Raw genomic sequence first — 13214 nt, forward strand, 5'->3', positions numbered from 1 at the left:
TGCACTAGTGAAAGTAGCACCATTTATTTCATATAGAGAGTTCCCATGATTTTCACTTTCATATACTAGTGGGATTTTTCATTATAGAACTTGACTTGCATATTTCGTTGACAAGCTTCTCATAGAGGAAAAATGCATCCTACTACCGGGTGTAGTTACACTCATGTCTCATATACTACCATGTGATAGTATATACGCTACTTTATTATTTTTAATATGTTCATATAATATATCTAAAATACTCCAAAGTGAGTTATATGAAAAATTTGCAAGTGAGCCCATATTTTTTTTGTATTTGTTAAATACGTACATATTTGTACGTAAAATAGAGTATGCTCAAAATATGATACATACTACCAAAAAATAGTATATATAGTGCCTAAACATTCATATATACTACATACTACACGTACATACACTCCAGTATGATAGATACTACCTAGAACATACGAAAAAGTGGGGGTAATTACACCCGGTAGTAGGGAAAATTTGTCCTATTTATATATATATCTTTCATTCACTTATAGCTCTAGTGCATCTATTGCGTGGCAATCCCTACTCCTCGCGTCAACATCGACTGTAAGCCCTCCATTGCCTAATGATCTAGCCTCGTTGATGTGAGACTTTCTTATACCTTTTTGTCTTCTCTGACAAACCCCAATCATCATTCTCTTTGCTATCCTAAGTGCTAAAGACCTTGGCTCATGCTCAAGTATTGTGTGAAAGTTGTTTAAAAAGTTAAAGCGAGAAAACGTATGATTTAATTGCTTGGTTTTGGCAACTTAGTTTGTTCTTAATTTGATATCTCTATGTAGGGAAGACCGAGCATGCCATTCTTATTGTGTTTAAGTGTGTAGGGATCACTTTCTTTAACATCATTATTTTGGAAGGCAATACATTATTTACTTGCATGTTTATGTATTATTATTTTAGTGTCGAATTGATAGATTATTGCAGCGCATCATTCGTGTCTCAATATTCATATCCAACTTACATCGTTTGATCAAAAACATGTTGGGTAGCATTCAACATCAAAAATTCTTTCTGTTATCATTTACCTACTCGAGGACGAGTATGAATTAAGCTTGGGGATGCTTATACATATCCAGTGTAACTATAATTTTTGATTGTTTCATGCTATTATATTATTACTTTTGTATGCTTTATATGCCATTTTACATTATTTTTATGGACTAACATATTAACTTAGTGCCCAGTGTCAGTTCTTGTTTTTTGTTTCGCAGAAAAACCATACCTACCAAAGTCCAAACACGATGATCATGTCCACTTCTTCGGGCGAGTCAGGAATCGAAGAACTCATCTTGAATTATTTGGTCAAGCTCTGTCGGTCCATACCCTCGTCCGACAAAGCATCGGAATCCATCATTTCCCTAACAAAATTACAAAAGGTCCAGTCAGACAATGTGTCAAACGCATCAAGCATAAGGTGAAACCAAAGAGTTGTCAGACATCCCGCGATGGCTTCTAGGCCAGAGACGACATCCCTTGTGGCGAGGACGGGAGAGAGGACTGCTCCGTCGGAGCTGCCGGCGTAGAGGCTAGGAATGGTTGCGGTGCGCGCGCGGCAACGGAGCTGCGAGCCAGATGGCTGAAAGGATCGATATGGTTGGCTAGAGGGGGGTGAATAGGCAACTACCATTTTTAGCTTTTCTTTACAAATTAGGTTTAGCAACACAAAGGTTGTCTAGATGTGCAACTAGGTGAGCAACCTATATGATGCTAATAACAACAAGAAGGAGAGCAAGCAAAGATATGACACAACAATAGCTTGCACAAAGTAAAGGTAAGAGATAACCACGAGTGGAGCCGGTGGAGACGAGGATGTGTTACTGAAGTTCCTTTCCTTTGAGGGGAAGTACGTCTCCGTTGGAGGGGTGTGGAGGCACAGTGCTCTCCAAGAAGCCACTACGGCCACCGTATTCTCCTCACGCCCTCACACAATGCGAGATGCCGTGATTCCACTATTGGTGCCCTTGGAGGCGGCAACCGAACCTTTACAAACAAGGTTGGGGCAATCTCACAACTTAATTGGAGGCTCTCATCGACACCATGAAGCTTCACCACAATGGAATACGGCTCCGCGGTGACCTCAACCGTCTAGGGTGCTCAAACACCCAAGAGTAACAAGATCCGCAAGGGATTAGTGGGGGGAATCAAATTTCTCTTGGTGGAAGTGTAGATCGGGGCCTTCTCAATCAATCCCTAGAAAATCAACATGTTTGATTGACTAGGAAGAGAGATCGGGCGAAAATGGAGCTTTGAGCAACAATGGAGCTTGGGGAGGGAAGAGGTGGTCAACTTGGGGAAGAAGATCACCTTTATATAGTGGGGGAAAAGATCCAACCGTTACACACTTAATCAGCCCGCGACTTACGGTACTACCGCAAGGCCTTGCGGTACTACCGCTCGACGGTGCGGTATTACCGCTCCTGCGGCAGAGATCAGACGAGGCCCTGTTGCGATAGTAACGAGCGGTAGAACCATCGGAGCGGTACTACCGCGCGTCCTTGCGGTACTACCGCAAGGCAGGGTTCGACTAGGCTGGGAAGGCACGAACTAATAAAATTACATCCGTGGCTACTTCTGCTGAGATTTGGTCTGTGCAAAAATCTGACACGGTACTACCGCATGCTGGGAGCGGTACTACCGCATAGGGCGCGGATGTAAAAAATTACTTCCGCGCCTACTTCCGCGCATGTTAGTGTGCTGGACTAGAGGCCACGGTACTACCGCTCCTGAGGAGCGGTACTACCGCATAGCGCGGTACTACCGCTTCCCTAGCCGGTACTACCGTGGGACACTACGGTACTACTGCTCTGTTGAGCAGTACTACCGCACGCCACAGCACAATAGCACTTGGAGTCCTTCATTTTGTAAAGACACGGATAAATGGTTGGTGCTTCAAAGAAGCAAAGGAAAGGTGGTGCAAAGGAACAGACGTGTACGTGTTGATTCCACCCTAACCTTTCCGAAGCAGACCCCCTCTTAATAGGCTTTCCTACGACTCAAATCCACCGAAAAGAAACGTAGAGAAACATCGTCTTCACTAGGCTCTGAGGGGCACCAAATCGTCTTGTGCCTAGACATGGGATAACTGAAATGCTCAATGCACATGATTAGTCCGCAAATGCATTGTCATCAATCACCAAAACCACATAGGGAGAAATATGCCCTTACATCCTCTAAGATCAATTTGATGATCCGATGAATTGTGGGATTATGATTAGATTAATCATTGATTTATTTTGAATTCTCGAGCCTTCATTATTGTGTAATCTTATAGCTTTGTATTTCTCTCTGATCTAGCAGTCTACTTTGGCCAAGTTTGGTTGATTTATCTTCAGCAGAGAGGTGCTCTGTAGTAGGTTCAATCTTGTGGTGATCCCGTCGAGTGACAGAAAGGACAAGGGCATGTATTTGTACTGTTGCTACTAAGGGTAAAACAATAGGGACAGGGTTCAAACATATTGTTTGGTCTAACTTTGTCTACAATATGTCATCTTGCTTAATGTGTTACTCTGTTGTATGAACTTAATACTTTGAGATGCATGCTAGATAGTGGTCTTGGGGTGGAGTAGATGCAGTTGGATTAACGGTCTGCTTGTCACTGGCGAATATCTATATAATGATTATGCCTTGGATGATCTTCATAACTATGCACAATTCTGTCAACTGCCCAACAATAATTTGTTTACCCTTCGCTATTTTACTTTTGAGAGAGATGCCTGTAGTGAACCTATGGCCCCAGGGTCCATTCTCCATATATTTATAAGTTCTTACAATTGCTATCAATTTACTATCACTATCCTAGTTACTATTATCCTTTGCTATCTTTACTATTATTTACTTTTAACCTTGTGGCTAGCAAGAACAAGGGGATGCCGACCCCCTTGCCTTTGTTTGGTGCAAGCAATTATTTTGTTTGTGTGTAGGTGCTGCTAACATTGTACATGTGTTGTCTCCTACTGGTTCGATAAACCTTGGTTCTTAACTAAAGAAAATACCTTCTACTATTGTGCTACATCACCCTTCCTCTTCGGGGAAACCCAACAACTCCTGCGGGAGTAGAACACCCCGGAGCTCCCTGCGTGCCTACGATGTGAAAGCGGTCAAGCTCTTTGAGGATAAGGTGCATCTTAACTTCCCTGAGGACGTCGATGCCTCACACTTCCTCGCGCCGAAGAACATGAGGATATGCTCCAAGGCTGAGGAGAAGGAGGACCTCGAGGTCGAGATGCAGTACTTTGACCCTGAAGTGAGGCGTCTCTCCATGGATCCTGGTGTCATGGGGCACAATAAGATGTTGCTCATGGCCTACAAAGCTAGGAAGAAGGTGAAGGATGATCACATACACTGCAATGCGCTTGCGAGGGAGTCTGAGGAGGATGAGCCGGCCCCTTGTCACGCGCCGGTGATAGGTCTATAAGGGACGACCACGGGGCTGGCCCCTCCGACGTGAGGCGGAGGGGGTGATAACTCTGACTAGGACATGAGAGTGTGACTCCCACTAGCTAGATGGGGAGGGTTAGTTGCTGTAGCTAGTTTAACTATCAGCTGCTATAGTTGATCGTACATACTGTTTAACTTTATGCATGTTTTGTATTTGAAATATATGTGTAGCATTGTTTAATTACTAGTGTTTAAACTATCCATTAAACCTAGCCGTATGTGTTTTATGTTTGAAATATATGCATGGTTGTTTCACCGTATGTTTACTAGATTATTTAAATTATCCAATGCCCTAGCTATATGTGTTTTATATTTGAACTATATGCATGGTTGTAGTGCTATTTAATTACTATAATTTTTGAATATCCAAAGAATTACCTAGCTATATATATGTGTATTTTGTTTGTCATTTCTTAACATGATGTTTGTTTATTTTTTCAACATGAATGTAGGAAATGGATCCCTCGTGTGCCACCTGTGGGGCCATCAGATGCGAGAAGGATAAGAAATTCTTCGTAGATCTTCTAGATGCCTTCCTAATTACGACGGTATATTTTTGTTCAACATGTTGTGACTCAGTTTCATAGTTGCGACCAAATTTTTTTGATTGGAGATTTCTTTTTATTTTTTCTCATTTCATCCCTTGCGGGCAAGGAGTGACTTCCTAGAGAGGTTCGGCGTTGAGCTTGATGCAACTATCAAATTCCAATGCACCCTCATGAAGATGCAAACGACCCAGAACTTCACTTGTCTTGTCACCAACAAGGCACACCGAACCTATTTCGGTTTCCCTGGTTGGAGATACCTTGCACTGAAGAGAGGCCTACGTTCTACCTCGATTATGATCGTGAGAAGATCATGATGTACTACAGGCCTGCTGGCACTCCTGGTTCTGATTCTCCAGACTACGACCCTAATTCCAACTGTCAAATTATTTAGTTAGCAGGCATGGTATCTACTTATAATATGCTATGCTAGTATTTCGTTGAATTTTTGTTGAACACGTGTTACATGTATGTACTTGCTACTATTCATACTACTACGTTAATTAGTACGTTGCTGAACTTAAATGTTGTCATTTACCTCTATTTAGTGATGTCAAACTTAAAAGGGTCATATTTTGAATAGAACAAAGTAATAATGAGAAGAAAAAAACTTTATGTAATTTCCCCGCCAGTCAAAGAGGTTCCAGTCAAGAGAGAGAAAGAGGGACCAACTTAAGAGACAAGAAAGCGGAGATACCCAAAGGCAGATTTATTAAGGAAAAGAAGTGAAGAGGGGCTGGCCTGCGTTTGGGTTCGACCGTACGAGGTGCAGACCCATCACACATGGGGACGATGGATGGAGGAGTTAAACCTGCGCTGCCATTTTTTTATGTGCTTGCCGCCGCTGCTGCTACTACTAAACACAATAGGGAGAGAGGGAGAGAGGGAGACTGAGACTGAGCGTGTGGGGCCATTTTTGGCGTCTCAGCCAATAGACGCTCGACAGCATACTGCGGCCGGAACCACACTCGATCGCACCCTCCCCCAATTACACCACAAATCCATCCACCCTCTTCCTCTCCCATCTTTAAAGCTGCATCCCATCTCCCCTCACCGCCGCGGCGAGCCAGCGACGTCTCGCCTCCTCCCACCCCGGCCGCCGTGCGCGCCATAGACACAAGAGCCGACAGCTAGATCGCGAAATCAGGATGGGTCGCGGCAAGGTGCAGCTGAAGCGGATAGAGAACAAGATAAATCGGCAGGTGACCTTCTCCAAGCGCCGCAACGGGCTCCTGAAGAAGGCGCACGAGATCTCCGTCCTCTGTGACGCGGAGGTCGCCGTCATCGTCTTCTCCCCCAAAGGCAAGCTCTATGAGTACGCCACCGACTCCAGGTAGCTCCCCACCCACGCCTATATCAGCTTCCATCTCGATCCATTTCCATTTCTGCCTCTGCTATATGCCCATGCCGCTGCATCACACATACATATAGGGAGGGAGGTAATACCGTACCGCCGTACGCTCTGCTCTTCCTCCGCCAGCTGCATCGTAGCTCTTGCCGTTTCTGGCCTTTGATGCCATGGCGCCGGAAAAGCTCCCTGTCGGTTTTGCCATTTCTGGCATCGATCCATCTCCATGTGCTCATCGGTTTGGTGTCCGTACCGCATGTGCTTCCTCACTTCTTTCTACTGCTAGCCCCAGCCCTGCCTATTCTGAGTTTGTGTGCTACAGGTGATGATTTTATGCTGCTGCTGCAGCTGCTTGCTTATTTTGGGTAACGATTTGATTTTCTCCTCAGTCCTCATTCACTAGCTGGCTCGTCTTCTCCGATTTCCTTTCTCGTGCTCCCCACTTTTGCCTTTTCTTCTTGCCTCCGACTGATCCTTTCCTTTTTTGGGATCCACGGCCGCCTTTCTTTCTTTAATTCACATTCACCTATACCCCGCAGCCCCAGCCCCCGCGGGTAATTAGATGAATTTTGTCCCTTTCTTCATCCACATCGTTCTAGACTCGATTGTACTACAAGGAGTATTTTATTCGCTTTCTAGTTCCCGTCCAGTGATTTGGCTTTTCTTGTGACCAAAATCACATGCTTTTTTGTGTTTTTTTAAAGCTATCAAATACTCCAAGAAGTGAGCTGGGCAGTGAGCCAGTGACAGACATGCATGTAATGCACGGAGCTCGGTGAATTAATCGCCTCGCGTCTTCTTCTGCCTCTCTAAACATGCAGTGAACCCGACTTGTGCATGGTACATCGCTACGTACGTCTTTGTTAAACTATACCAAAAAAAATCCCTCTTCTTACTCTTCTTCAGTTCTTGCCAAGCAGTGAGATGGATCTGGCTCTTCTTTGATCTTCTTCTTCTTCTTCTCTTTCCTCTTACTCCTATTTATTTCTCCCCCTCTATTTCTCTTTGATGCTACCCTCTAGGTCAATCTTTGCTAGCTCGGTTTTATTTGGTAGAAATAACATAGACCAGCTTCACAGCTAGATACAGTATAGTAGTACTGGATCTTTGCTTGGTTCATTGATAGGGAGCAATTTGCAATCTTCTATTGAAGAGAGAAATAAAGGTGTACGATGTACTACCTAGCTAAATCGCTAATGATGAAACCATTTGCTGTAACACAACATATACTTTAGCCCCTCTCAATTCCGTGTACAACAGTTTTGTGTTGTACAACAACTCGTACGTACGGTAACAGTATGCATGTATGTATGTCAGCACTTTTATGCCTGTTTTCAAGTGCTTTATTTCCAATATACATATATATTCGTTGCGTCTCATCTCTTTCTTCCCTCTTTGAGATATATGGTCTATATAAGGCATGGGGACCTATGTGCCACATATATACAAGATGACCTGGCCTCTCTCTGGGAAAAGTTAAAGGAATTAATGCTTCAGGCTTCTGGAACCCCTTTCACTAATTCTCTCTCTATATATAATTTAGATAAATAGGCTGCACATCTCTATAGTCTGTATTTTCGTGTGCGAGAACCAGTGAGGTTCAAGATGGTGGGATATTGTGTTGACCGTACGTACAAACATACAGGTTAAGAACTTCTTCTTTTGTTGCGCATAGTACAGTATGTAATATTCTCTATGTATGAAACTACGAAGGGGGCTGGTGCAACCACCTTGTCTGTTTTACAAGAACAGAAGTAGCCAGCTCTATAAGGTTCCTCTACAATTGTTCAGTTTAGGATCGCAATCCAGTTCCCGCGGTACTGCTGCTACAGCCATCCATTCAACTCGTTAATAATTTTTTCTTGCTACAGCATCATGCATGCATGTCCTGTAAATTGTAATGCTTCAATCATTATCCACAAACCTTGATATCACATGTGTGCTATGTGTATTCCTTTTATCAAGGACTCATGGTTCTATACAGCGTCACTGCTTTCTTGAAGATGGGTGAGATATATGTTTTATGCGTGCTCTTTGAAGCTGGCATCCTGCTTCCAAGGCAATCAAGACTGATATTAAAACACTTTGAACAGTAAAGGAGCACTGTCAGTCCAAACAGTAACTTCAGATCTGGAGTTTGTTGGGAATTTCTTATTTTTGATTGCTCCGACCATGGCATAGTGGCTCTTTTTTTCGGTTTGTGATAAGCTATTGCATTTATTATATTTTCTTGCAAAATAACTTGCGTATGCTTCTTAGTGCTGGTTTCCGAATTAGAAGGATGCGAAGCATTGTACTCCAATACAATGCCAACCCTTGTACTGATTTTCCAAGGCATAATTAGTACTCAAAGAATTGTTCTTAAGCATTCTACTAATTAGTACTACTAATTATGCATTGCAAAGGACCGGGATTTGATTGTCCCCAAAAGGCATGGACTGACATGTTGTGAGTTTTCCTTGCAGCATGGACAAAATTCTTGAACGTTATGAACGCTACTCTTATGCTGAAAAGGCTCTTATTTCAGCTGAATCTGAAAGTGAGGTATAAGCAATTTGCTGCTTTCGCTATTATGATGATTACTTTTGCTGCTTTCATATATTTTGAATCGGGGAGGTTGCCCATGTTACATTGCACAAGCATTTCCATCTCCTTCACATAAACGTCATGTCTGAATTAACCTTCTTGTTGTTGGATTTTCCAAACAGAGAAAATTAGTTATGAATAATTATACCTTTTGAGAAATTCAGAATCACCTTACATTTTATGTTAATGGCTTTAAATTACATTTCTTTAGGATACTCTACTATATAGCTTAACATTCCTCATGTGAAAAGGGGTTTTGTCGACCCACAGATGAGCTTTCGAAATGTGTAGCATTCATATGTCCTTAAACTGATTAATCCCCTTTATCTCGGATTTTGTCTCACCAGGACAACTTGTAATGTGTGGATGCTCTAGTTCGGCAACCTATGTTAAATACAAGTGGGAATGAATTTCTAGTTGCAAACTTACAGGCAGATAAGATCGTTTAGTAAGGGTGAAAAGAACCTAGTAAACACTAGAAGAGTTTGCTAAACTGGTATTGGATATCATCCTCCTTCACATTTTTAGTAAATTATTTGGCCACCTAGGTAGATGAACGAAGAGATCATCGATGGGCATGTATATTCATCATCCTTGAATGATGTCCACTATACATAGAAATAATCATAGCATGCAGTATATAGTACTCCCTCGTTCCTAAATATTTGTCTTTCTAGAGATTTCAACAAGTGATTACATACGAAGTAAGTTTTAAATAGCGCGCTAAGCATCTTAGCGGCGGACCTCTTCCAAATGCTATAGCGCGCTATTTAAAATGTTTGTTCATTTGTTTGGACCAAAGTCTCTTAGCGCAAGACCTTTTGTAAACGCTATAGCGTGCTATAGCGGAGCTATAGCGGGCTATTTAAAACAGTGAGTAAAATGAGTGAATCTACATTCTAAAATATGTCTGGATACATCCGTATGTTGTAGTCCATATGAATGTCTAGAAAGATAAATATTTAGGAACGGAGGGAGTACACAATATATGGGATGCATGAAATTATATGAAATTAGCATCTCCTCTAGATCAATCATAAATACATCACAGACAATATTTTTAACTATAAATTCTGTAAAATAAATATTGTATGTATACATTATAGGATACTAACAAATCAATTAAAATTATATGTTTTGCCACAAACGTAACCTACCTAAGCTTCACAAAATAGCCTTTGTATTCGCATTGCTTGTATTTGGCCCTTTCATAACCATTGTAAACCAACCATGGGTGACACAGTTGCATATGTTTTTTTAGTCATATGAATTTACATGAACTTGGCTTGTAAGAGTAGGTTATTGAAGTAGCAGATGGCTGAGAAAGCTACGGACGCAAGCTAATTTATGCTTTTAAGCAGCAAGATACCCCTCCGTGTATTATTATTTCATTAAGCTTTTTTATCTTCACAAAAAGTAAGTAATTTGTAAAATGAAAATATCGACCATCGTTCTTACCATATTTTTGTCTGCTATCAACTATATGATTAAGGAAGGGCAGGATTATTTTGCTTATAAATACCTAAAATAAAACAACTACATTTGGTTATAGGTTTTCATTTTAATTTTGTATGGTGTGTGAACTTTTGTCGCTATATGTTCCGAAGGGTCCATTCTTATTTTTTTTGTTATTTTCTGATTGGGATGGGGGGGGGGGGGATTATTAAATCCGGTCTACACCCAATGTATTTTATGGTAAACAAGTAGACATGGTTTGATGGTTATGAATTTGGCTGAGCCTAAAATTCTCAGATAAACTTTGTTATGGCCATGATATAAAAAGTTCAAAGTCAATGTCGTAATATATTTATTTTTCCACATTTTCTATTTTTTTTATTAATTTCCTCACTTGCAACGTCCATCTCTTCGCTCCATCCAAATAAATCAAATCCGTCAAGTATTTGCTGTTAGTACCTCAGATCCACATGCGAATACTGATTTTCTTTTCTTTACTGAATTTTTTCCTGCACATTGAACCTAAACATAGTTTTAGGCAATGATTTAATGATTATTTTACACAAAAAGCCTAGGACTAGTTTGGTAGATGCTGCTGCTTCATAATACTGAATATCAGAAACATTATTAAGGTGTTCCTGCACTTCAATGGCTGAAACCTGTTATAATAGTTAAGAGCATCTTATGGTAAATTTCTGCTACTCCTACATGTCTGCTGTTCTAGTATCATTGTTTATGACAAAATGCAAGAAGTGACCTGACAAAAATGCAAGTGTGAGTGCCCGAAGGTAAATGTGAACTTCTCCTAAAATGGAAGCCTAATTTACGTAGCTCCTCCTTCCAGGTCTATAAGGAGCGCATGGATTCTGAGATTTCCATTGACCATCAACTAGATCAATCATATGAGTTATGCGGCCTAGAAATTAGACCACTGTAAAATTAGACTCAAAATGCATTCACACCTTATAAACAAAGGAGGGAGTACTTTGTCAACAGTTTCCTGTTCTTTTCCACATTACCTTACCATATACTCACATTGTATAAGCATATTGATAGTGGTAGTTCCCTATACCGGTAAAAGATGTTCTTAGTTTATACAAATGAACGTTCATTCTTGTACTTGCCTATCTCTGACAGAAAATAATTTTCCTGTACAGGGAAATTGGTGCCACGAATACAGGAAACTTAAGGCGAAGATTGAGACCATACAAAAATGTCACAAGTAATAAGGAGTATTGAATTGAGATTTGAATTCTGAATAATTGTGGAACGAGCATATAATTTTGCAGCATGAGCTACTGAATTAAGATGATTTAAAGCAACTGGATTATTATCTTGCAGGCACCTCATGGGAGAGGATCTGGATTCTCTGAATCTCAAAGAACTCCAACAACTGGAGCAGCAGCTGGAGAGTTCATTGAAGCACATCAGATCGAGAAAGGTTGTTATTTTCTAAGATTCAGTAGCCCACCTGAATTGTCTTAACTGGACTGAGGTGGACGTCAGATGCCAGCATTACATATGTGAATGTGGTCCTTGCATTCTGTTGCAAACCCTTTCCTTTTGGCCTTTTGAGAATGTTATTATCTGGCGTATAGTTTCCGATCATTTGTAACTGCAACCTTGCCTCTATTTGCAGAGCCATCTTATGATGGAGTCCATTTCTGAGCTACAGAAGAAGGTAACAACCAAACATATTATCATCGATCCACCTTTCATTATGATATAGCTAGTTTCATCTCATACTGTTGTTGCATGCTGCAGGAGAGGTCACTGCAGGAGGAGAACAAGGCCCTACAGAAGGAAGTAATTAAGATGCCAAACAAAGCACCTATAATTACTTAACCACTGCTCGTTGCTGATCTGATCCTTCAATTTTCTCTAGCTGGTGGAGAGGCAGAAGGCGGCGGCCAGCAGGCAGCAGCAGCAGCAGCAACAACAACAAATGCAGTGGGAGCACCAAGCCCAGACCACCCATACCCATACCCAAAACCAACCCCAAGCCCAGACCAGCTCATCATCTTCCAGTTTCATGATGAGGGATCAGCAGGCCCATGCCCCTCAACAGAACGTTTGGTATGTACATGCATACATCGAAGTCACTTAAGATACTATGCGTACATGTAATAACATGTACAGTTCATTTTCTTGTGTATGCAGTAGCTACCCGCCAGTGACGATGGGTGGGGAGGCGGCAGCGGCGGCAGCAGCGCCGGGACAGCAGGCTCAGCTTCGCATTGGAGGCCTGCCTCCATGGATGCTGAGCCACCTCAACGCTTGAGGAAGGAAGAGGTTTAATTTCCAAAGCAGCTGAAACAGCATTAATCGGCACACTAGCAATTAAGCTGCTATGGTTATGTTTGCTTGCCCCTACCCTTATATATATGATTTGCAAGGGAAAAAAAAGAGCAGAGATATCAGGAATGCTGGTTCACTGTATAATTTTGTTGCATGTTCAGCAACACGTACCAATTGATGCAAACATGCATGCTTAGCGACCAACCAATTACCTTAGCATGGATGACTTGCTTGGCTTAATTATGGAAAGCTAGGTTGTGTGATGACGTGTGTATATATATGATATATTTTTATATTTTATCTGAAATCTAAATGGGTGAATGAATAAGGCCAGGTTCAAGGCTGTGAGATCAGCCATCCCTTGGCCCCGCTGCATGTAATTTCTGCCAACATGGAGGCCCTAGAGACAAAGCCATCTCTTCGTGAAGATGCATATACATATGGTTCTAGAATTGGCTGCCGCCGCCGCAAACTCCCTCCTCCTCTCCCCCCGCCGCCGCCGGAGGACGCCG

General features: G+C 41.8%; 1 protein-coding gene across 2 annotated transcripts; it reads left to right on the plus strand.

The window, feature by feature from the left end:
• Window positions 1-5888: 5888 nt before the first annotated feature.
• On the plus strand, window positions 5889-13002 carry LOC123045114 (MADS-box transcription factor 15). Of its 2 annotated transcripts, none has more exons than XM_044468059.1 (8): window positions 5889-6348; window positions 8829-8907; window positions 11562-11626; window positions 11746-11845; window positions 12044-12085; window positions 12169-12210; window positions 12290-12480; window positions 12568-13002. In XM_044468059.1, the coding sequence occupies exons 1-8, from the start codon at window positions 6164-6166 to the stop codon at window positions 12683-12685; spliced, it is 822 nt and encodes a 273-aa protein (XP_044323994.1). In that variant the 5' UTR covers window positions 5889-6163; the 3' UTR covers window positions 12686-13002. The 2 variants fall into 2 exon arrangements, with proteins under 2 accessions (XP_044323994.1, XP_044323993.1); XM_044468058.1 differs by having other exon boundaries at window positions 5894-6348; window positions 12565-13002.
• Window positions 13003-13214: the final 212 nt, after the last annotated feature.

The sequence above is a fragment of the Triticum aestivum genome, chromosome 2B, assembly GCF_018294505.1.
Source record: "Triticum aestivum cultivar Chinese Spring chromosome 2B, IWGSC CS RefSeq v2.1, whole genome shotgun sequence".
NCBI lineage: Eukaryota > Viridiplantae > Streptophyta > Magnoliopsida > Poales > Poaceae > Triticum > Triticum aestivum.

Coding starts and splice junctions, on each gene's coding strand:
- LOC123045114 (XM_044468058.1), top strand. CDS start 6,164: ATGGGTCGCGGCAAGGTGCAGCTGAAGCGGATAGAGAACAAGATAAAT. Junction 8,908..11,561: donor CAGCTGAATCTGAAAGTGAG/GTATAAGCAATT, acceptor TTTCCTGTACAG/GGAAATTGGTGCCACGAATA. Junction 11,627..11,745: donor ACCATACAAAAATGTCACAA/GTAATAAGGAGT, acceptor ATTATCTTGCAG/GCACCTCATGGGAGAGGATC.